General features: G+C 40.6%; 2 protein-coding genes across 9 annotated transcripts in view; one reads left to right on the top strand and one right to left on the bottom strand.

Moving 5' to 3' along the window:
* SESN1 (sestrin 1) overlaps positions 1–2269 on the top strand; it is a 105647-nt gene extending 103378 nt beyond the window's left edge. For all 3 annotated transcript variants that reach the window (XR_011522607.1, XM_008520567.2, XM_070559238.1), the window contains exons 9-10: positions 306–450; positions 1080–2269. Coding sequence is in view for 2 of the 3 variants with exons in the window: in XM_008520567.2 (XP_008518789.1) it covers positions 306–450; positions 1080–1166 (232 nt within the window). In the remaining variant the exon portion in view is untranslated. The remainder of the gene's footprint in view (positions 1–305; positions 451–1079) is intronic.
* An 8542-nt stretch (positions 2270–10811) lies between these two features.
* Positions 10812–24042, bottom strand: part of ARMC2 (armadillo repeat containing 2) — a 98003-nt gene continuing 84772 nt past the window's right edge. For 3 of the 6 annotated variants that reach the window (XM_008520610.2, XM_070559225.1, XM_070559226.1), the window contains exons 14-18: positions 20738–20860; positions 20321–20434; positions 18245–18377; positions 17749–17909; positions 10812–12025 (exon numbers count right to left, since the gene is read on the bottom strand). In XM_008520610.2, coding sequence (XP_008518832.2) covers positions 11868–12025; positions 17749–17909; positions 18245–18377; positions 20321–20434; positions 20738–20860 — 689 coding nt within the window. In that variant the 3' untranslated portion in view covers positions 10812–11867. The remainder of the gene's footprint in view (positions 12026–17748; positions 17910–18244; positions 18378–20320; positions 20435–20737; positions 20861–24042) is intronic. The other 3 variants (XM_008520591.2, XM_008520600.2, XM_070559223.1) reach the window with 1 other exon arrangement.

Here is a 24042-nt window from a genome sequence, read left to right as displayed (position 1 = left end):
TTAATCCAGCAATATTAGTAAACTCTGTTTCCAGAATTTGTTCCTCAGTGTGATTGCTTGTTCATGATTGTGTAAATATATGCTGTTGCTTGGGCACTGGCAGATTTTCTGTTCATCACCCTAACTTCTCTGTTTCTTGTCCCTTTATACTCACCCATCTATCCCCAAGGTAAACATTGTAAAGCTCTTATTTGGGGGGACAGCTGCCTACAAGAATACAGCATTTACTATTGATGTCTGTACTTTCATAAGATGAAAACAGACAATACATTGAAAATATAATAATTCTCACTGTCTTTTAACAGATATGATGACTATGACTATGGTGAAATTAACCAGCTATTGGATCGTAGCTTTAAAGTTTATATCAAAACTGTTGTTTGCACTCCTGAAAAGGTTACCAAAAGAATGTATGATAGCTTCTGGAGGCAGTTCAAGCACTCTGAGAAGGTATGTACCAATTGTGGCTTGTTTATGCTCTAACTTAGCAATGATTCTTATTCTCCTTCGCCTAATCTAATGACTCTCAAACCCTTTCTATCACTTCTACCAACCCAGAGACTATTTCAGCACAGCTGTCTCAGGTGCCCCTTGGAAGGGAACTTCATTATGGTCCTAGGGTGAAAGAATAAAGACAGGGGACAGGTATGGGGGACAGGTGGGCTGGCCCATCTTCAGAAGCGCTGACATGGCTGTCATCCCTTAGGAAAAAGAAGACTTTTGCAAGAGCTCTTTTATTGTTTATAAATAGAGATGTCTGATCTGGTCTTTGCTGCATCTTTACAGAAGTTATGGAATGATGATTTGGCAGAGGAAGTTGGAATTCTAATAAAGCAATGTCTAGATTTTCTGAAATATAACAAACCTCCAATAAGAGATATAATTAACTATAAGCTCAAAACATCTATCAAAAAAGAACATCATATTGCTTTTGTTTTGAGAAATTAATATTCTGATCAGAAAACCCAAGACTTCTAATTTATTCATTGGCACAAAGAAAATGTACTTGTTGATGCACTGAAAAACTGATTGTGAATGCTTATAACCCTACCTTAAATGATGTTGTGTTTTATATTCAGGTTCATGTTAATCTGCTTCTTATAGAAGCTAGGATGCAAGCAGAACTCCTTTACGCTCTGAGAGCCATTACCCGCTATATGACCTGATGCCTTTCCTCCGCGAAAGATGATGGAATGATCAGCAGATATAGTCTACAAGGGGAAGGTACTAAGCCCCAGGACCAATGGTAGATAAAAGAATTCAGAAATCCATTGTGCCATGATTCCTTTAGTTTCTGCTATTTTACTGTGGAAATACCACTGCTGGCACAAGCAGTGAATGCTTGGCAGCTTCAAGTTTAGAGCTGTGAAGAAAGGCTGCCATTCACAGTATTTTGCTTTTTGACAGTACAAGATGCTGTATAACTGTTTTAATACAGCAAATAGTAACTCTCCAAATCCTGTTGCTTTTATGTTAAATAAGATAACAAGAATTGGAGCATGCAAAGAATGGGACTTGGATAATGATGTAAGCTTTTATACATAAAGAATTTTAGATCTTGGTGCTGCTATTCCTGCTGGTGGAATGAATAGAGTGGCTGTTCCAGTTAAGCTATTAGTAATAAAAGTGAACACTGCTACTATCTGAGCCTACATACATAATTTGTGTGGTTTCAAATTAAACTTGCATATGTGTTAAATTTTTTGCATCTAAAAAAGCATAGAATTATTACTCACAGCTCGGCAAAGGCCATTTTGATGGTAACAATTCATTTCTTTCATTATAGTTTTTGTAAATTCAGAGTTATTGGATGACATTAAATTATACTGGGATTCTTAAAGATTTTCTTCAAAAAGCAATCTTAAATGAAAGTGTGTAAATTATAAGAAAAGCTGGCATCTTTGGATATGCTGTTTCTCCCAAGATTCTCTGACACTGGAGGGCAGCTGTCTTGTGCAGTACTTTTGCTTCCAGCAGTGAAGTTGTGGGAAATGTTGCTGTAGACTGCTGCGCAGTCCCAGGTGCATTCTGCCCCTCTGCTCCTGCCCGCCTCATGGTCCCCACTTTAAAGGTTGTGCAGCTCCTTAAATAATAAAGCTGGAAAATATTCTTAGTCAGGTTATCAAATTTGATTTACAAAAATGCTAACTTTGAAACGCAAACAGGTTTGAAACAATGTATTAAGTACTTTGTATTCTGGAAGCGTGAATTGCTTTTGAAGTCTGTCAGTATTACTGGTATTTTTCAATAAAGAATAATTTTTCTCCAATTTTATTTGCTGTCTCAATCTCATAAAAAGACTTCACAATAAGTAACAATTCTGAGCCTCTATTTACTTTCATTATGTAAGTAGATTGACACTTAATGCTGCAATCAGATGAGAGACTGCTATTAAATGGCAGACTCTTAAAGTCATTTTGAGGGATACAAAGAAGAGTGGACCTTGATTTTATCTAGGACTATTTTTATCTTGGAAATGACTGATATGGTCCCATGCCTTGTCCCTTTTGAACTGAGATGTTTTAGAGTTCAAATAGAATTAAGAATTATGAGGAATAAGGACTTACTAGGGAGCAAGTATAGAACAAAAATGACACTGTCAAATAACAAGAAAAAGCTCTAAATTTAATCAGAGCTGTTGTAATAACTCTGTTACTCATCAAAACATTTATTGAGCTCAATCTAGTGCCTATAGATTTATAATGTATGGATGGGGAGGCACAATTTTGAAGAGAGGGGGTACCTGCCTTTAAGGATATATACCCTAGTGAGAAAGACTATCACTATAGATAGAAATTGATTAAATACAAAATATATTGAAGATAATTATAAAGAAATGGATAAGTCCATTTCTAGTGGGCTTACAATAGCTTATACATGGTACTACCCATTGACTTTGCATCATGTCTTTGCCCGCTTCTGTCTGCTGCTATCACACCATAGCGATACAGGTGAACCTAGCTGGTAAAGTTGCACTGAATATAGTTAAATTTTTACTCTTTCTGCTTCTGCTCTTTCTTTGTTCTTTGCACTTCCCTTGAAACTACAAAATTTCTACTAGAGGTTCTAATTAGTAGTAGGATGATCACAAAACAAGGTCAACTGAATGCATTATCTTAGTCCATTGAAGCTTATAATCACTTAGAAATCACAAGTCAAAATGAAAATTTTAATGAGTAAAAAAGTGTGCTTATACCTAAAGTAATAAAAGCGTGCATGTGATACAAAGTTGATGTTTCAATGCCTCGCATTTAACAGGTGCTTCCTGTTACTCAGAATGTTTTCTCAAAACTAAACACAGGATTTCTAATGTTACTATAATCTTTGAAACTAATAGTTTCCAAAATAATTGGGGAAGGTAAAATAGAATACTCTATGGAATATCAAAACCCTCCCCAACAAGAGGAAAATTTTTTCCTAAATAATCATGAATAGGTTTCTTGCTGAGGTTTCCAGGACTCAGTTTTTAAAATATGAGTTTTTTGTAAAATGTGAGGAACTTCTTTACTAGGGCCAAACTTAATTCAGTATCTCTTGCTATAAGAATAAGCTTAAATTCCAAACACTTCTGTATTTACTACAGTTATTTAAGTTTAACTTCCTATAAATGGTGGTGATATTTTTAACTTAAAATTCATTTGAAAGCAAAGGGATTTTTATTCTAATGGTTTAGCTATTTCAAATTAGTTTTGATAACAGACCATTGGTAGATAAGTAGGTAAATAAAACTTGTTGGATAAGCATGTTTTCCATCATTAAAATATTGTGGAAGTTTATTGGCGTATTTGTGACTAGTGAATGTCAAGGGATAGCAGAAGGCAGGCGGATGGGGAGTGACATCACCAATGACGCTCCAGGTCCTCATTCCCTTTAGAGACACTGAGTTAACAACAGTATAAGGACCAAATACCTTTGTGAGAACTCTAGAAACTAGTTGGGAAGCTACAGCACCCAGGCAAACACAAAACCAGCTGGAGGCTGCACCAAAAAGTGTAGGAAAAACTGTAGCATTTTGCTGGTCCTAGCCCCTCCCGCTACCTAGCACAGCAAGGCACAACTGAGGGGAAATTCCCATCTCCTCCCTCAGGACAGAAAGAAAACAGTAGAAAATATGTCCACTATTCTGGCTTCTCTGGGGCCTGCTTGAGGGACTAGACTCTGTCTGACCTGACTAGGAGCACTAGTGGGAGTGGTGGCATGGTTTGGATGCTGGTTGGAGGCCAGTGAAAACAGAAGGTAGCACAGAAGTGCATTACAGCAGCAGGGAGCCTACGGTTCTGCAGGTAGGCACAGGGGGTGCAAGAGATTACAGACAGGAATATAATAGCAACTGAGACAAAAAGCTCCTGAGAAGAAACAAGGGCAAGCCTCTCAGGGAAACTAAAACTGTTAAAAAGCGTATATCCTGGAATACACAAGCCCAGAGAAGATAGATCCCCAGAAAAGGTTTGAGAGATCCCAGAACCTGTAGCCAGGCTGACTGGCAAAGCCAGTCTGTAAAGGCTGGAAGAGGTGGCTATTTTTCAAATGCCCAAACCTCAACAAAGTTCAAGGCATATAAAGAAACAGGGGAACATGGCCCAGTCTAAGAAACAAAATAATTCTCCAGAAACTGACACTAAAGAAATGCAGATCTTTGAATTACCTGACAAAGAATTTAAAACAATTGTCTTAAAGAGCTCAGTGAACTAAAAAAGGACAAGATTGGTAAAGAAGTCAGGAAAACAATACATGAAAAAAATGAGTATGTCAATAAAGAGATAGAAACTATAAAAAAGAACCAAACAAATTATGGAGCTAAAGAATAAAATAATCGAACTGAAAAATTCACTAGAGGAGTGCAGCAGGAAACTGATCAGACTGAAGGAAGGACCAGCAAACTTAAAGACAGGTTACTTGATATTATCAAGTCAAAGGGACAAAAAGAAAAATTGAAGAAAGGTGAAAAGGGTTCAAGGGATGTATGGAACACCATCAAGGAGGCCAATATACACGTCATGGGAGAAGAGAGAGAGAAAAAAGGGCAGAGAACTTATTTAAAAGAATGGACAAAAACTTAACCAAATTTGAGGAAAGAAATGGGCATACTATTTCAAGAAGCTCAACAAACTCCAAGCAGGATAAACCCAGAGACCCACACTGAGACGCATTATAATCAAACTGATGAAAGTCAAAGAAAAAGAATCCTGAAGGCAACTTGTCATGTACAAGGGAGCTTCTACAATATTATCAGCAGGTTTCTCAACACAAACTTTGCAGGCCAGAGTGCAGTAGAATGATAATTCCAAGTGTTGAAAGGAAAAACTATCAACCAAGAATAAAATATCCAGAAAAACTGTTCTTTAAAAATAGAGAAATTAGGACTTTCCCCGAGTTTATCTGAGGAAGTTTATTACCACTAGACCTGCCCTACAAGAAATGTTAAAAGACTTTCTTTAAGTTGAAACAAAAAGATGCTACAGAGCAATGCAAGGCCATATGAAAATTAAAGTTCTCCAGTAAAGGTAAGTACATGGGCAAATATAGAAACCTGTATTCCTGTAATTTTGGCATGTATGTCTACTTTTAGTTCTTGTATAGGATTTGAAAGACAAAAGCATAAAAAATAACTACAAATCTATGTTAATGGGTACAAAATACATAAAGATATAATTTGTGACATCAATAACATAAAGTGGGGTTGGGCAGAGCTGTAAAGGAGTGGAATTTTTGTATGCAATTCAAGTTGTTATCAGTTTAAAATAGATTGTTATAACTTTGATTTTTTTTTTATATAAGCCCCATGGTAGCCACAAAAAAAAATATCTCAAGAACTTACACAAAAATAAATGAGAAGCAAATCAAAGCATGTCACTAAAAAAAAAAAAAATCAATGAAACACAAAGGAGCAAGAGAGGAAACAAGGGACAAAAAAGCTACAAAACATACAAAAAACAGTGGTAATAGTAAGTTCTTCCTTATCAGTAATTACATTAAATGTAAATGGATTGAATCCCCAATCAAAAGACATAGATTGGCTGAAGGGATAAAGTTAAAAAGAGGATCCAACTATATACTATCGACAAGAGACTAACTTACGTCTAAGGACACATATAGGCTGGAAGTGAAAGGATGGAAAAAGATATCCCATCAAAATGGTAACCAAAAGAGTAGAGGCAGCTATACTAATAGCAGACAAAAGGGTCAATTCACCAGGAAGGTATAACAATTATAAATATATATGCACCAAATACCAAAGCTCCTAAATATATGAAGCAAACATTAACAGAATTGAAGAGAGAAATACATACCACCACAATAATAGTAGGAGATTCAATACCCTATTTTCAATAATGGATGGAACAACCAGAAGAAAATGAGTAAGGAACAGAAGACTTGAGCAACACTATAGACCACTTGGACCTATGAGACATATACAGAACACTCCATCCAACAACAGCAGAATTACACCTTCTTTTCAAGGGCACATGGAACATTCTACAGGATTGTCTATGTTAGGCCCAAAACAAGTTTTAACAAATTTTAAAAGATTGAAATCATACACAGTCTCTCGTCTGATCACAATGCAATGAAACTAGAAATCAATAGCAGAAAGAAAAACTGGGAAATCCACAAATATATGGAAATTAAACAACACATTCTTACACAACCAATGCATCAAAGAAGAAATCACAAAAGGAATTAGAAAGTAACTCACGACAAATTAAAATGAAAACACAACATACCAAAACTTATGGGATACAGTGAAAGCAGTGCTAAGATAGAAGTTTATAGCTATACATCCTTACATTAATAAAAAAGGAAGATCTCAAATCAACAACCTAATTTCATGTCTCAAGAAAGTAGAGAACAATCTAAACCCAAAGCTAGCAGAAGGAAGGAAATAATAAAGATTCGAGGAGAGATAAATGAAATAGACAATAGAAAAACAATAGGAAAAAAATCAACAAAACTAAGAGTTGTTTGAAAAGATCAAAACTGACAAACCCTTACCTAGATTAAGAGAAAAAAGAAAGAAGACTGAAATAAGTAAAATCAGAAATGAAAAACGGAGCATTACAACTAATGTAACAAATAAAAAAGGATTATAAGAAAATACTATGGACAATTGTACATCAACAAATTGGATAACTCAGAAACACACAACCTACCAAGACTGAATCATGAAGAAATAGAAAATCTGAACAGATCTATAGTAAGGAGATTAAATCAGTAATTGAAAACCTCTCAACAAAGCCCAGGACCAGACAATTTCACTGGAGAATACGACCAAACATTTAAAGAATTAACACCAGTCTTCCTCAAACTCTTCCAAAAAATTGAAGAGAAGGGAACACTTCCAAACTCATTCTGTGAGACCAGTTGTACCCTGATACCAAAGCCAGATAAAGACACAAGAAAGCTACAGACCAATATTCCTGATGAATATTGATGCAAAAATCCTTAACAAAATAGCAAAGAGAATTCAGCAGCACATTAAAAGGATTAAGTAGGATTAATTCCTAGAATGCAAGGATGGTTCAACATACAAAAATTGGTCAATGTATACACTGTGTTAACAGAATGAAGGAAGGAATCATGATCATCTCAATTGATGCAGAAAAAGCATTTGACAAAATTCAGCACCCTTTCATGATAAAAAAAAAAAAAAAACTAAAAACGAAACACACTCAACAATCTAGGAGTAGAAGGAAACTACCTAAATGTAATAAAGGCCATTTATGAAAAGCCCATAGTTAATATACTTAATGAAAGACTGGAAGCTTTTTCTCTAAGATCAGGAACAAGACAAGGATGCCTACTCTCACCACTCCCATTCAACATAGTACTGGAAGTCCTAGCCAGAGCAATTAGGCAAGATAAGAAAAGGCATCCAAATTAGAAAGGAAAAGTAAAATTATCTCTATTTGCAGATGACATTATCTTATATGTAGAAAATCCTGAAGATTACACAAAAAAAACCTGTTAGAACTAGTAAATTCAGCAAAGTTGCAAGATACAAGATCAACACACAAAAATCAGTTGCATTTCTATACAACTAAAAAGGAACAATCTGAAAAGGAAATAAAGAAAACAATTCCATTTACAATAGCATCAGAAAGAGTAAATACTTAGGGATAAACTTAACCAAGAAGTTGAAAGACTTGTACCCTTAAGAGTCCAAAATGTTACTGTAAGAAATTAAAGACGACAAATGGAAATACCTCCCACGTTCATGGGTCAGAAGACTTCATATTGTTAAGATGTCAATACCATCTGAAAGCAATCTACAGATTCAATGCAATGTCTTTAAAAATGCCATTTTTTGCAGAAATAGAGAAATCCATGCTAAAATTCATATGAAGTCTCAAAGGACCCTAAATAGCCAATCTTGAAAAAGAACAAAGTTGGAGGTCTCACACACCCTGATTTCAAAACATATCACAAGGCTACATAATCAAAACAGTGTGGTACTGGCATAAAGACAGACATATAGACCAAGGGAATAGAACAGAGCCCAGATCCCAATAAACCTTCATGTATATAGTCAAATAAACTTTGACAAGGGTGCCAGGGCCATTCAATGAGGAAAGGACAGTCTGTTCAACAAACAGTGCTGGAAAAACTGGATATCCACATGCAAAAGAATGAAGTTAGACCCTTTCCATACACCATAGACAAAAATTAACTAAAATTGATTAAAGACTAAATGTAAGAACTAAAACTCCTAGAAGAAAACAGGGGAAAAGCTTCAGAACAGTGGATTTGGCAATGCTTGCTTGGATGTAACACCAAAAGCAGAGACAAAAGAAAAAAATAGACAAATGGAACTTCATCAAACTTAAAAACTTCTCTGCAAAGGGCACAATCAACAGTGTGAAAAGGCAACCTACAGAATGGGAGAAAATATTTTCAAATCATATATCTGATGAGGTGTTAATATCCAGAATATATAAAGCTCTCCTTCAACTCAATGACAAAAAACAAATAGTCCAATTAAAACATGGGCAAAGGACTTGAATAGGCATTTCTCCAAAGATGTTATACAAATAACCAACAAACATATGCAAAGATACTCAACATCACTAATTATTAGAGAAATGAAAACCAAAACCACAATGCGATATCACTTCACACCCATGAGGATGGCTATTGAACAAAACAAAAACGAAACAATAAGTTGGTGAAGATGTGAAGAAACTGAAACCCTTGTGCACTGTTGGTGGTAATGTGATATGGTGCAGCCTCTATGGAAAACAGTATAGAGCTTCCTCAAAGAATTAAAAATAGAACTACTAGAGCCAGCCCTGATGGTCTAGTGCTTAAAGTTTGGTGCATTCTGCTTCAACAGCCCAGGTTCAGTTCCCAGTCATGGAACCACACCAATCATCTGTCAATAGCCATGCTGTGGCAGCAGCTCACATAGAAGAACTAGAAGGACTTACAGCTAGAATACACAACTACGTACTGGAGCTTTGGGGAAGTAAAAAAAAAAGAGGAAGATGGGCAACAGACGTTAGCTCAGGGTGAATCTTCCCCAGCAAATAAATAAATAAATAAATAAAAATAGAACTAGTATATGATCCAGTAACTCCACTTCTGAGTATATATCCAAAAGAATTGAAAGCAGGATCTTGAAGAGATATTTACACACCCATGTTCATAGCAGCTTTATTCACAACAGCCATGAGGTAGAAGCAACCCAAATGTCCATTGGTGGATGAATGAACAAAGTGTGGTATGTACATACAAGGGAATATTATTCAGCCCTAAAAAGGAAGGAAATCCTGTCTCATGCTCAACATAGATGAACTTTGAGGACATTATACTAAGTGCAATAAGCCAGTCACAAAAAGATACATACTATATGATTCCACTTATATGACGTATCTAAGCTGGTCAAATTCATAGAAAGAGACAGTAGAATGGTGGTTGCTAGATGCTGTAGGGGAGGAGGAAATGGGAGGTGGTTTAATGGCTATAGAGTTTCAGTTTTGCAAGATGAAAAAGTTCCGGAGATCTGTTGCAGAACAATGTGAATATACTTAACACTCCTGAACTGTACGTTTAAAAATAGTTAAGACGGTAAATTTTAGGTTATGTCTTTTTTACCACAATTTTTTTTTAAAGGTGGGTATATGGTTCCAAATGGTCCAGCTTGCACATAAGTCTGACGGGGAGGCGTTTAGTATGGAGGAGAACGAGTATAATGGTATTCCACCATGAGTAGTTACATCAGTTATGAATACCGAAGGAGCTGTTTTAGAGGGAAAAAAAGTTTGATCTTTTTCACTGAAAGTAGAATATATAGCCTGCTATGGATAAAACAAAGGCTTAGAGGGGCCAGCCTGGGGCACAGTGGTTAAGTTCATCCACTCCACTTTGGTGGCCTGGGGTCTGCCAGTTCAGATTCTGGGCATAGACCTAGCACCGCTTGTCAAGCCACACTGTGGTGGCATCCCACATAAGGTAGAGGAAGATTGGCACAGACGTTAGCTCAGCGACAGTCTTCTTCACAAAAGAAAACAAAACAAACAGACTTAGATGTTTTTGAGAGATCAGCTTCCAGACTTAAAATGATGTCTTCTACTGGAGTGAGTCTGCTAGCGTATACTTACGGATGACTCTAACAAGGTAAGTGTCCCTAGAGGATTTTGCTGAGCCCTAACCAGGGATGAGCCCCAGACTAAAAGAGCCCTTGGAAAGTATTTGTTCCTGGAAATTTAGGTTTTTTTCTAATAGGCTTTAGAGCCCAGCCAGTCTGGGCTGCCTGCCTTTATCCCATTAATCTTGGTATTTTGCAGCATGAGAGATGAGCCATTAATAACAGCTTTTCTCCAAGCAGAGTAGTAAATCTACTTTTATTTCCAAATCTTCATTTGGCTAGTATAGGATAACAACAGTAATTTCAATTTCTTTGGTTCTTATCATTTATTCAAAGGCCAAACTTATCCTACAAAGAATGGCAAACTAATAAACTAATTACCATCATAATGTTATAATTTATTGAACACCTACTACACATCAGACACTGTACTGGACAGTTTGCCCATTTAATGGTTTTTTTCTAAACTACACCATAATAAAATAGGAATTATCCCCATTTTAGAGTTGAAGCTAAAGAAATTAAGTTACTTGCCCAAGGCCCAAGCAGCGGAGAGCTAGCATTCAACTGAGATCTGCCATACACCTAAGCCTACACTCTTTCTAGGATCTCACCTCCCTAGTCACGGAGAGTTACAATTATAAGGATAGTCTAGTCATTTTATTTCAAATGAAAAGAAGGAGGTAAAATACTCCCTTTTTCATCTATTTTGCTTATTTAATAGAGTAGATGGCTCAAAGCAGTCTTCTTTAAGTTTTTCTGCTTACTCCTCTTAATATGAGAACCAGAAAAATACTGGTACCTAACCCAGAAAATTACTAGATGACATAAGAATTAGCACAGATACTTATGTGGAAATATATTCCTAATAGTGTTGACCACCATTCTTTCTATACACAAAGCCTAATAGTCTTCGGTGCACAGTTCATTTAACTACTGAACTGACAAGCGCTTCAAGTCCAGAATTGTCAAATCAGGATTTTAAGACTAGAACTAAGTTATTTAATAAAGAATAGAAGAAAAAGTCATTTACTTAGAAAAACCATGCATATATTTTCATCTTACATTGCTCCGAGCAGAAAGTACAACATGTATATTCATTTTTCCATAATACCTAACAAGAAGAAATGCTTATTTCTTTTAAAATACTTAGACTACTCACTAAAATCAGTACCTGAAAACTTTCAATATTGCTTAATACTGAAAAAAAATGTTCACGTTTGTTACCACTTCTTAAGAATGAAGGAGACCTGACTTCCTGTTTGTTGTTAATTTCACCATGTTAGGAAGAAGGAATAGGCAGGGCTTCCAGGAAGCTGTGATGACTCTGAATTCGGTTTAGAAGCTGCTGCGCCACAGGTTGGAATTCTGTTTCCCAGTGGAGTCTGTGATAATTCTTTAGGTCTTGGTCAAAACTGCCACCCAGTGCTAGCTCTTCATCTGTATCAGAAAAATGAAAATTACAGCAATTATTTGGAAATGCAATCTTATTGAATAAAGTTTAATTTTCAATGGCATGAGTTAAACCCATCCGGGATCATCTCTAATTCCAACATGACATAGGTAGGATTTGGGGTTAAAAGACTTTTTTAATGGGAGTCATTCTTTATTCTTTTTTATCAACTATTTTCAAATAAGTATATTTTAGTCTCTTAATAAAAAAGGAAAATAATCTTCTCAAAAAAAAATCCTAGATTGAATTGAGCTCTTATTTCAACTAATCCGTAGTGCTTATATGTAAAGCCCACATCCAAAAATCAGATGGCAATTTCTCAGAATAAAGTATTAACGGGTTACTTCCTTCTCTGCACATTAGAAAAGTTAATTACTTCAGTGGTGACAGATGAAACAAGGAGTCAGGAAATCTTTTGGGAAAGCAGCGTGGTTGAGTTTGACACTGTAAACTTGACTGAAAACCAACTTGCTGGCTTCAGAGCAACCTAGACATACTCCCTTGAAACGACACCCCTATGCTCTCTTCAGTAACAGTGAAAAGTGGGGCACTTTGAGAACCCCAAGAAGTACTAGAATCCCAAGTGAGTTCATGGATAATGCAGAAAAGCACTTGTGAAAAAAATGCACAACTGCAGCCTTGGTTTGCTTCTTAATCCCAGGGCACTCTGCATTCTGTGAACACCGTAAGTATATTCCGCCCAAGTAGGGAGATAAATGGCCGCTAATGTTTCTGCGCCGACCCGCCACCGCATTTTTCCTTGTTTATGTAGGAGTTGTGAAGGACTTCAGGAAAATGCAGTGGCCTGCCAGTCAGAAGATTGGCTCTGCCACTTCCTAGGTCTGTGGCTAAGGCAGACTTCTTAAGTGGTAACCGCTAAATCCTAAAATGACCACAAATATTGCTACTTACATAATCTGCAAACTCTTTTCATAGGGCCAATTAAAATCCTATTATAAATGCTTCCTTACTGTTTACATCAAATTTTCTACACTGAGTATTTTCACAGACTCTGTGTGCTTTGGCTCTCTTGGTGTTAGTGTCGCCACCCAGAATAAGAATAAGATAAGGGAGTCTGGAATCCCAGTTTTTACCTTCCCTTCCTCTCCTCCAACCAAGTGGACAGCTATGCAGCTCTGAGATAAGTTCCGGGCAGACACAAACACTTCAGCAAGGAGCTCCATGGAGACCCCTGTAAGCAAACCTGGATCTCCCCACCCACAAGATAACCAGGACCTTGAGAGGAGGAGAATGCAGATGGCATCTGATGCCTTCAAAGCCCTTCCCAGTGGGCTACTTCTGGACCAGAGGAGTCTGCGAGACTCTGAGTGCTTTCCCATTTCCGGATCTCCTTCCTGCTCACTCCTCCAGATATTCTGAGCACTAAACTTCCATTAAAAAATTAATTCTCTTGTTTATGCCCTTCTTTTCCAAGCAGCTTAGGACTAAGGGCTGCCCAGGCACTTCGCCGTCCCCTCCTCTCCCAGGGCTTTGGTGGGATTTGGTGATTTTAGCAAATCTATTTTGGTGTTTTGGGGTTTTTTCAATCCAATGTCAAGACTATGTAACTCTTCTTGAGGCTTGGCCTATAATTAGTTAATCTACACTCAGACCCTATTAATTATAAATTGGGTTAGACAAGATAACAAAAGTGGCCAAACAGCTACAGGTAAGAGAAAAGTAGTCTAAAGTTTCAAAGTAAATACAGCAAATACATAAAAAGTGCCGTATTGCCTAGATATTAAAAGTGTATAAAGAGTGGCAGAGGATAATTCAAGAAAAATTTAGATCTATGATTTTCAAACTTTTTTGACTGTAACTTATAAATACATATTACATTATGACTGTACACATATACTTACAACATATTTATATACAAAACCAAACATTTCACAATGGAATACTTATCTTTATGACATGTAATATTTTCTGACATTTTCTTTCTCTGCTACTTCATTTTTTAAAGATGCTGGTCAGAGTGTGAAAAGCACTGATTTAGACAACCAGTCATTCTTAAGTTTTCTTTGTGCACAACACACTTCCAGATACTAGAATTGTAGGGTATTAGAAAGGATTAAAGGACTCAAAACAATAAATTTGTCAGGGATCATTATAACACAGACTCTATTACAGTTTAAGTATCCTGCAGCATCCATAGAAGCATCCCCTACTCACTGCACTATTTCTCAGCTTGCTGTCCAGCACCAGGTAGCTGTTGAGGGTTGGATTGTTGTCCTGCCTATTTAAGGTGTGGTCCTCAAATTTTCCAGAAGCAGCTGATGGCTCTTTGGCATAGGCTTGATGATGGAATCTGACTTGAACCTTGGGCCCCACTCTACCCTTTTGTCACATCACCTAGGGGCTAAGTTCCATGTACCTTATGATGAGCATAAAATAACCTAGTGAGTATGTTTTACGTTCACAATAATAAACTGCGCACACTGCTCACCAGCTGCCAGCTCCCCAGAGAGAAGCCTATGGGCACAGCACTTAAGAACTTCAAGATAAACACCCAGCTAATGAGTTCCTAAGAAGTAATTGTAGTATATCAGGACGTTTTAGACAACATCCTTTTAAAAACACTTTCCAAAAAGACTGTCAACATCCCAACATCCCAATTCTGTTGAGGACCATTACTTTCTTTTTTTTTTCCAGTTGCCCATCAAGAAGAGTTGGGTAACATGTTGCTGTATCAATAGCCTTGCCATGTTTTCTAAAAACAGTGCTCACACTTCAACAGAGGGCTTTGGGATTTAACAGCTCATCTTGTTTTCAAAATGGCCTTTTTTTAGCTATCTTTGTAAAACAATGGAAATTTAAGTACACTCTCACCCACATATCCATTTCACTTGCTGCCACCCAACTGGCCAGACACAGCTACAACCCTGCCAGAAGCAAGGGTCTGAGGCCCACACAGCTGAGAGCAAAGCCAGGAAGCAGCCTGGTCCTCACAGTTCGTAAGGAGGGCCTTGTGATCACGTAAGAAATCGGGCCAAGCTCTGCTGGTGACTTGGCTCCCTGATGGACTGTGTTTGTTATCCATGCTCCAATCTCTTCCATGGGGTGGGCTAAGGGTGCTATGTAACGGAACAGCAGAAAAACACAGGCACAGAGGTTCATTTTCTGATGAAAAGTCCTGGCTTTTCTATAGTATGACCTTAGCCAAGTCACTTAGCTGTCCTAGATCTACTTTCCTCATCTGTCACCTAGATGATGGCCTCAGAGAGATCTTACAAGGATAGAATGAACATGCTTTAAAAGTATATAGCCCTATTAAAACAAAGGTACCACTACTGTCAGTCAATCCACAAGCATCTATCAAGAACCTAGTTTGCACAAGGCAATATCCTTTCCTTAAAGTGGCTTGGCTGGAGTGGGGAAATAAAAGTTACAAAACAATCATACAGGAGAAGTTACACAGTTCAGGAGTAATTGCTGTATAAGAAGTGTAGATTTCCTGTGACTAGACTGCGCTTGAAGAGGGCCTGTCCTGGAAGGACAGGCAGCATCTGGCTGCATAGCTAAGGGATATGGCCCTGCAGAGGTACAGAGGTTGGGGAAGCACAGGGGAAGACCAGCCTGGCTCTCGGGGAAGGTGAGGGAGGGGAGAAGCAGGGAATAGCCCTGCTACAGTGAAGTGCCTGCCAGGTGTGCTGCCTGCTTCTGAGAAGCCAGGCAGGCCCACATCCGCTTCTAAGAGGTCCTTGTGCCACAAGGCCGCACCATTTTGTTATTTATGGCTAATTGCCCTAGACTTAGGAGCCAAAGGAAGTCACAGATAGCCTTGGTGGAAGCAGCTGCTGCCTAAGGCACAAAAGCCCTACACCCCAGTAGAGTGACTCACGGAACCAATCACATCTTCTCCCCAAATGGGAGACAGATAGAAGGGTGCGCACAACAGAGGAGGCGCAGAGTCACACACACTGAGTGCAGCAAGAAGCAGCCTCGAGGTAGTTGAAGCTGCAGCCCAGCAGGAGCGTAGAGGGAACGAGGGGGAGGAAGGACTTTTCCCGTAACAGCAGGGCTGGGTCTCCAGCAGCGTGGAGCAGAGGATGCCCACCACTGAGGGGCTCACTGGAGGACTCTGCTTCCTTCTGGAATGACCTTCCAGGTCCTGAGTGCCTCTCCAGCAGGCATTGGGCAGCAGGCTTATTTCCTGGCTTCCTTCTTCCCTGGGCTTCCTTCCCTCCAACTCCTCCATCACCCAGGGCAGTGGTTCTCAGTCCTCGCTGAAGAGCAGACTCATCCGTGGAACTTTCTAAAAACGCAGATAATTGGCCTCGCCCCAGAGCTCCTGAATCAGAATTCCTGGGGATGGGGCCAGGATAAGCGTGTTTAATTCCACAGTTGACTCCAATGTTCTGCCACAGTTGAGAGTTGAATCAAGGCAAGTTGAGCATGCACTTCTGCTCCTGGCAACCCGAGAAAGCTGAACGTTCACCGAGGAGACTGTGAACCTCAATGGTTTAAAATCACGCCCATTTTTTCTTACTCTTACACACACAAAATTATATACCTGAAAAAAGAAATTTCACATCAACCTAGCAAACCTGATTCTTTCAAATAACTTCTGGTTCTGAGTTCCTGTTTAATAACATATTGTTACAACACTTGGAATTGACAGAGCACTTTCACAAGTGCGTTTTGAGGACTTGCCGTGTGTCAGGCACTGTCTCAAGCTCTTTGGACGCATCTGCTCATTATCATCCTGACAACCCCACAAAGTAGACATCCGTCCTCCCCATCTTAGAGATGAGAGAATAGAAATTCAGGGAGGTTGAGCCCAGGGTTAAAACCCTGTAAATGATAGAGTGAGGTCTTAAACTCAGAGCTGTCTGAATCCAGCCTCCTGGTCTTTCCAGGATGCTTGTTTAATCTGCATGACTCCATGTGGCAGGGCAGGGATTATCATGTCCCCATTTTAGAGACGAAAAAGACCGGTTCTGAGAGATTCTCTTGTCAAATGCCACCATCAGAGAGAAGGATCTGAACCCATGGCTTCTGTGTCACACTGAACCTTTCCACACGGCCTTGCGGATCCAACACAGTGGCTGAGCAATGGAGGGGGGACATCTCCTCCATTTTGGGAAAAGGATTATTGAAAACACCCATTTACTGACCCAAATCGTTGTTAGACCTAAACCAGGATGAAAAAAATGACCCTAAAAATAAAAACTTTCAAAATGTAAGACACTATCCTCTCTTCTTTGGTTTGTACCCACGATCTCCTATCTTTCAAGGATACAGACCCCCGCCCCCCGTAATAGTCTCGCAGACGGACCCCCACATGATAATTAACATAGCTGCTAATTAAAATGTATAGATTCATTAAAAGCACAACTTAATTCAGAGTAGCTTTTAGCCATATTTCCTCAGTTGCAACAATGCCTATATACTTTTAAACAACAGAAATACATTTATGCTGAGATCTTGTACTTCTGCAGTGTATAGAAAATGCCAAAAAAGAAAAAAAAAAGCCACAGAGAAATCATGACAGTACCCAATGAGTTAAAAGTCCTTGTGTGCCTTTTGTAAGTAACTTTCAGTCGTTTCCCAGATATTTCCAAATTATAATAATCTTTAACATGCTCTTGTTACTTACAGAAACATAGCCACCCAAACACATACTAATCTTTATCCATCCAGGTCACAGAACACAATTTTTATCTCGCTCTGATAAAACTCACAGACTCACACTCAGGAGTCCTACCTAAAAATGATGGCAGCAGGACTAAGAGGGTGTTGGTCTCTTCATCTCCAAAACATGACGAAGCGTTAGTGATATTTTCACTGAAGTTCCATAAAGTTTTGCAAACCAAGCAGGCCAGCTGCCAATCGGTAGGCCCCACATCTCTTAAACACTCCACCAACCTGAGTTAAGGAAAGTCAAACTGAGAAGTTATTAGGTCCGAATCTCTTTTTCTATTTTTAGCATTATGATTATCCTTCTGTAATGCTTAGTATTTCTATAATTCTGTGACTATTTAATATAATTTCATCGACAATTTTAAGTAGCTACAAAGTAGCGATAACCACCTCTGAAGTAAGTGTCCAGGGGAACCTAAATCCTCTCTTTAGCCCAGACTTGGCTCTTCCAAATGTTGAAATACCTCCCCCCCGAGGAATGACGAGAGGGGCCCAAGCTCCCTGGAAAACTCCGTCCCCGGGATCCTGAGTGAGTGAGGGCTCCAGGCCTGGAAACTTACTTTTTAATGCCACCTCCCTCTTTTAGGATGATGCACTTGTCTTGATCCACGGTGAGATTTAGGAGGACGCCACAAGCAGAAAAGCAGATCTCCTGATGCTTAGCACCCAGCAGGGCAATCAGGAACTTGTGGACTGGGAAGGGCGAGAACAGACACAGACCAGTAAAGCTCAGGGGGCCCAGCTAGGTCTTATTTTACAAAGGGGAAATGGGGAGTGGCTTGCAAAATGGAAACCCTGCAAGGGGACTTACCCATTGTCCAGCAGTGGGTTCACCAACATCCACCACTTCCAGAACCTGCCCCACCCCCCAGGTCCTCTGTCCCCAGATATTGCTACATTTGACTCAGGCATCAGCTCCCTCTCCAAGGCGGGCATAGAGTCCCTGCCTGGGCAAAGGAGGGAACCGCAGACTTCCAACCACACAGGTGACATTCACCTCCAACTTCTGGTTGTTCTCAAGGGCCCTTTTGAATTGCTTAGGAGCAATTTTCTTTAAATTACACAGCTCCTGGGGAGGGGAGTAGGCGCCCGTTGAGATCCTTCCTGAAGTTTTCCAGGTCCACAGCTTGTAAGAGAAGACTTGCTCAGACCCCTGGGAACCAGCCTGCGGCAAGGCAGGAATTCCAGGGTAAGGGGCGTCTCAGATCAGGGCAGGCTCCCTGCCTCTGGGAACCGTTTTCCCTTAGTCCTAGGAAAAGGAACTGTTGGTCCTGTTTCCTCATCCCCCAGTGGGGGCTGGGAGAAAGCATGGATAAGATGTGTGCTCCTTTCTCCTGCATACCTGAGAGGTGGCCACCCATTCTGACTTTGGCTCCACTGGTGGGTCAGACAGTGAGCCTGGCAAAGGCAGCCTCGCATATATGTGTGTTTTTAAGAGTCCAAAGAATGTCCACCAAAACGTGAACAGTTGTCTCCGGGGTAGTGAGAGGACGGGTGAGTGTTTGCTGCTGCTGCTTTTTTTTTAATATCTGTCTTATCTAAATTTCTATCACAAACATGGATAACTAGGTATTTTTTGTTATTCTTACATGAAATATTTGAGATATACAAAAAGTACAGTTAGGGGCCAGCCCCGTGGCCAAGTGGTTAAGTTCGTGCACTCCGGCTTCAGCGGCCCAGGGTTTCACTGGTTCGAATCCTGGGCGTGGATATGGCACTGCTCATCAGGCCACACTGAGGCAGCGTCCCACATGCCACAACTAGAAGGACTCACAACTAAAAATATACAACTATGTACCAGGGGGCTTTGGGGAGAAAAAGGAAAAACAAAATCTAAAAAAAAAAAAAACAGTACAGTTAGTATAAACGTTTGTGTACCTGCCACCCAGTTTAAGAAATAGAATATTACAGAGCCAATTTTATATCTTTGGGCATCCTTTCCCTTCCAAAGGTAACTTCTGTCTTAAACATGGAGTTTATCATTTCCAAATACTTTTTATACCTTATACCATTACTACATGAGTACATGACATGAACAATACCCAATATTGTTTTGCGTGTTTTAAAACATATTTATGGCATTATTCTGTATATATCTCCCATCACTAGCTTTTTTGCTCCTACATTCCGTGTTTGAGGTTGATCCGTATGGATACATGAACCTCTAGCTCATTAATTTTAATTGCTGTAGAATATTTTGTTCCGTGATGCATTTTTCCTCTTGCCTGTCGGTGGACATTTAGGTTGTTTCCAAGTTTTGCAGTTACAAGCAGTACTGTAATTGACATTCTAGCACACGAAGGAGACTGTCTCTTGAGCCCAGTCACATGGATGGAGATGATGAGTATAGATCACTTGTGTCCCTTAAAGAAACACACACACACACACACACACACACGCACGCCCTCTCGGACTCAGAAGGCCACTCCCAAGGGAGAAGGGAACACGGAGAGCACTTCCTAGATCCATCTTGGCATCTGAGCCGAGAGCATTACTTACGGACAGAACAGAATGTAAAGCACTACTCGTCCCAAAGCAGAAACAAGTGTCATGTTGTCATGACCCAAGCTGCGAAACCGCTCAGCTGTTTATTGGCAAGAAGCACATGTTTACGAATGTACGAGTCATTAACTCACCATTTTTCTGCACAATGAAATCGCAGATGTCGTGATCCTGGGAGAGATTTCCAAAAACGCGCACAGCCTCCAGGATTCCATCCATGTTTTTACTCACCAGAAGCTTGACAAGCACTGGGTTTGGTGGCCAGAGAAATGAAATCGGTGAATTTAAGTTTTAATTTAAAGGCTACTAGAAACCAATATCATATTAAATACTGATAACTTACAAGTTAACAGTGATAAAATACAAAATATAAGGGGACTTGAGCAAGAATTAAGAAACTAACTTTTTCCCAATTCTAATTAGAATCAAATCAGGCTCTTAGATATTTGTATCAGAAATCAGAAAACATGAATGCCTCCAGTTCTGTTTACTTAATAAAGTCAAAAGCTTAAACGAACATGCATCTACACAAACCCAACTCAGAACCTTACATTCAGCAATATACAGCTTTTTGTCTTGGATTACGGAGTTCTTCACTCGGTAGTAAGACAAGTTGTTGATTGTTGCTGTAGTATTGATCACCAGCTCTTCACAATCATCAACTGACTTGTATTCTGAAACAAAGTGAGGATAAGGCTGGCAACGACTCATTGCAGGGGCAGAAACAATGCCATCCTAACTGCAGCAACAGCTGTGGCAGGGACAAGCCATTGTCCGGGGCAAGGTCTGTGCAAGGGCACTGCCTGCTCTTGCTGCTTGCTTCTTTATTACTGATGACATTTCCTGCAGGGAAATGCACCAAATGCAGGGACCACTCCTGGCCGGGGTTTAGAACACACTAAGCTCAATCCCTCCTGCCAAGGGGTCTGGAAAAGTCGGGCTCATCTGGGCCCTGTGTCTGTAGTAAAGCAAAGGTGCCAACACACCGGGAAGCCGAGCCATCTCTAATCCCTTCTGGTTTGCCCTGACCCTGAGCTCTCCCAGGGGCTCCACCCTGGGGTGTGTCCCCCACACCCCCACCGCCCAACAGAATGACCCTTAGGTCATAATCCACCCATGACTTCCAAACACGCAGAATGGGATCCCTCTCACCTCCTCTATGCCCACCTAGCCCATCTCTCCCCTCCTAACTGGCTTCCCCTCTTCCACCTTCACCTCCCTGAGTCTATCCTCAACACTGTGATCCTTTAAAAGTAAGTCGATAGAGAAGGACAATCTCCGTATGACTCCACTCATATGAGGAACTTAAACATGTGGACAAAGAGAAGAGATTAGTGGCTACCCGGGGAAAGGGGGATGGGGGTGGCCACAAAGGGTGAAGGGATGCACCTACAACACGACTGACAAACAGCAATGTACAACTGAAATTTCACAAGATTGTAACCTATCATTAACTCAAAAAAAAAAGTAAGTCGACAATGCTGCTCCTCTCACATGGCCCTCAGGCCCTACCTGAGCCGCCTCCATCCTTCCCTGTCTTGCCTCATCTGCTGCTCTAGCCCCCAGGCCCCACAGTCAACCACACTGGTGTTTGTGCTGTTTTTGAACCTGTCAGCATGATCCTGCCTGAGAACCCCTGTCCTGCTCTTCCTCTGTCTGGAATGTCCTCTTCTTCCAGCTGTCCACTTGGCTCACTCCTCACGTCCTTCAGGTTGTGGCTGAGATGTCACCTTATCGGACATACTTTCCTTAACCACCCACAGAAAATGGTGCCATTATTGGCTTTTCCCCTTTCCCCACTGTCATTTTCCCCATAGCACACATGACTGCCTGACGTCACATGGTTGATGTTTCTTGTCCAGCTCTAAGATGCAGGCTCCACGAGGATTCGGGATTTACCTCTTACTGACTGCTGCATCCCCAGCCCCTAGAAAGGTGTGTGGCATGCAGCAGGTGCTCAGTAGATAGTTGCTGGATGAAGAATGAGTGGACAAATGAATGACCCCTTTAGCCCAGCACACAAGACCCTGAGTAATTCTGCCCCTGCCTTCCCCTCAGCCTCAGCCTCATCTCCTGATTACTCCAGCTACAGTGCAGAGAAGCGTAGAGTCAGGGATGCTGGTTAGGAGCTTCCTGTGACATTCTGAATGACAACATAGCCTAGGCTTGGGCGACAGCAGAGTGATGGAGCAGAGTGGCCGGACTGGAAAACTGTTTGGGGAGGAAAATGGACACTATGTGGTGAAGACTGGATTGGGGGATAAGGGACAGGAATCTCTCAGGATGATCCCTGGGTTTCTGGATTACTTAACTGGATGGACAGCGATCACATTCTCTGAATTAAGGGCGTGGGAAGAGGGTTCAGTTGGCGGAAAGGTCATGAGTTCGGCTTTAGAGGTCTTGAGGTGCTTCTGAAGCATGCAGTCCATGAGGGCTAAGGCACTTGGATATAGGGTCTGGCAATCAGAGGAAAAGGCACAAGTCTGGTTACACTGAACTAGCTACAGCAACCTGACTGACAGAGCTGTGGAGGCAGGACCACTGCCACAGCGGCTCCAGAAGGCAAAGCATTGAACCAAAGCAGATTACTCTCAAGCTTAAGATCTCACGGAATTTGCCTTGCTGGGTTTGGAACTTGCTTGGGACCTCTCACACTTTCCCTTTTTCCCATTTCTCCCTTTTGGAACTGTCACCAACTAGTCATCCCAAGGAACTCAAGGGTGGGTTTGGATATTTTAACTGTTTTTCCAAATTGTTCTTTATCCTTTTGTTATGTTAAGGAGATGCAATCACCAACCTCCCTGAACCAGACCGAGCCTCACCACAAGAGCTATGCCTATGGCCTTTGCCTTCTTTTAATGCTAAGATCTCTCCAGGAGGAGCTTAGGCCTTATTACCCTAACCTGCAGTGTGTGTGGAAGCATGTTTTCCAACTGAACCTGCGCAAGCGAATACCCACCTCTCCCTTTTGAATATTCATTCCCCACCCCAAATCAATATCCCTGCTTCCCTTTGTTTGGGGACGCCATGACTTTTGGAAATGATTCCTCCTGGTCTCCTATTTGCTGCAGATATACTTTACTTTGGGAGACAACTACCTGGTGGAGAGTCTGATTTAACTCGCCAGGAGGGAACCCACTTCCGTTTGGGTTACACAAGGAGAATGTCCACCCTCGGCCTGTCCCATCGTTGTATTTTGGAAGCACATAACTCGTCTGGTTTCATAGGTTCATGGCAGGAGAGGAATTTCTCTTCCTGATATATCTTATCTCAAATCTCACAATATCTGATTTAGATGATATTTAAATGAGACTTTGGACCTTAGACTTTAGAGTTGATGCTGGAATGAGTTCAGAGTTTGGAGCTGTTGAGATGGAGTGAATGTATTTGCATGTGAGAAGGACATGAATTTGGGGGGGCGAGGGGCAGAATACTATTGACTGGATTGTGTCCTCTCTCCCAAATTCATATGTCGGAGCCCTAACCCCCAATGTGAGTGTATTTGGACATAGGGGTTTTAGGAGGTAATTAAAGTTAAATGAGGTCATAAGGGTGGAGTCCTTATCCGATAAGATTGGTGGCCTTAAAGAAGAGGAAGAGAGAGGTCATTTGTTCTCTCTCTCCCCACCTGCAACATGGAAGAAAGGCAGTGGGAACACTTAGTGAGAATGCAGCCATCTGCAAGTCAGCAAGAGAGCTCTCAAGGAGCCCGAATCAGCCAGCACCTTGACATTGGACTTCCAGGCTCCAGAACCATGAGAAATAAATTTCTATTGTTTGAGCCCCCCGGTCTGTGGTATTTGGTTACGGCAGCCTGAGCTGATACAGGGGGAAAGAGGGGACCGAATGACTGGGG

This window comes from Equus przewalskii, chromosome 9 (assembly GCF_037783145.1).
Source record: "Equus przewalskii isolate Varuska chromosome 9, EquPr2, whole genome shotgun sequence".
NCBI lineage: Eukaryota > Metazoa > Chordata > Mammalia > Perissodactyla > Equidae > Equus > Equus przewalskii.
The sequence above is the reverse complement of the archived record's forward strand: the minus strand, read 5'-3'. Positions and strand labels throughout refer to the sequence as shown.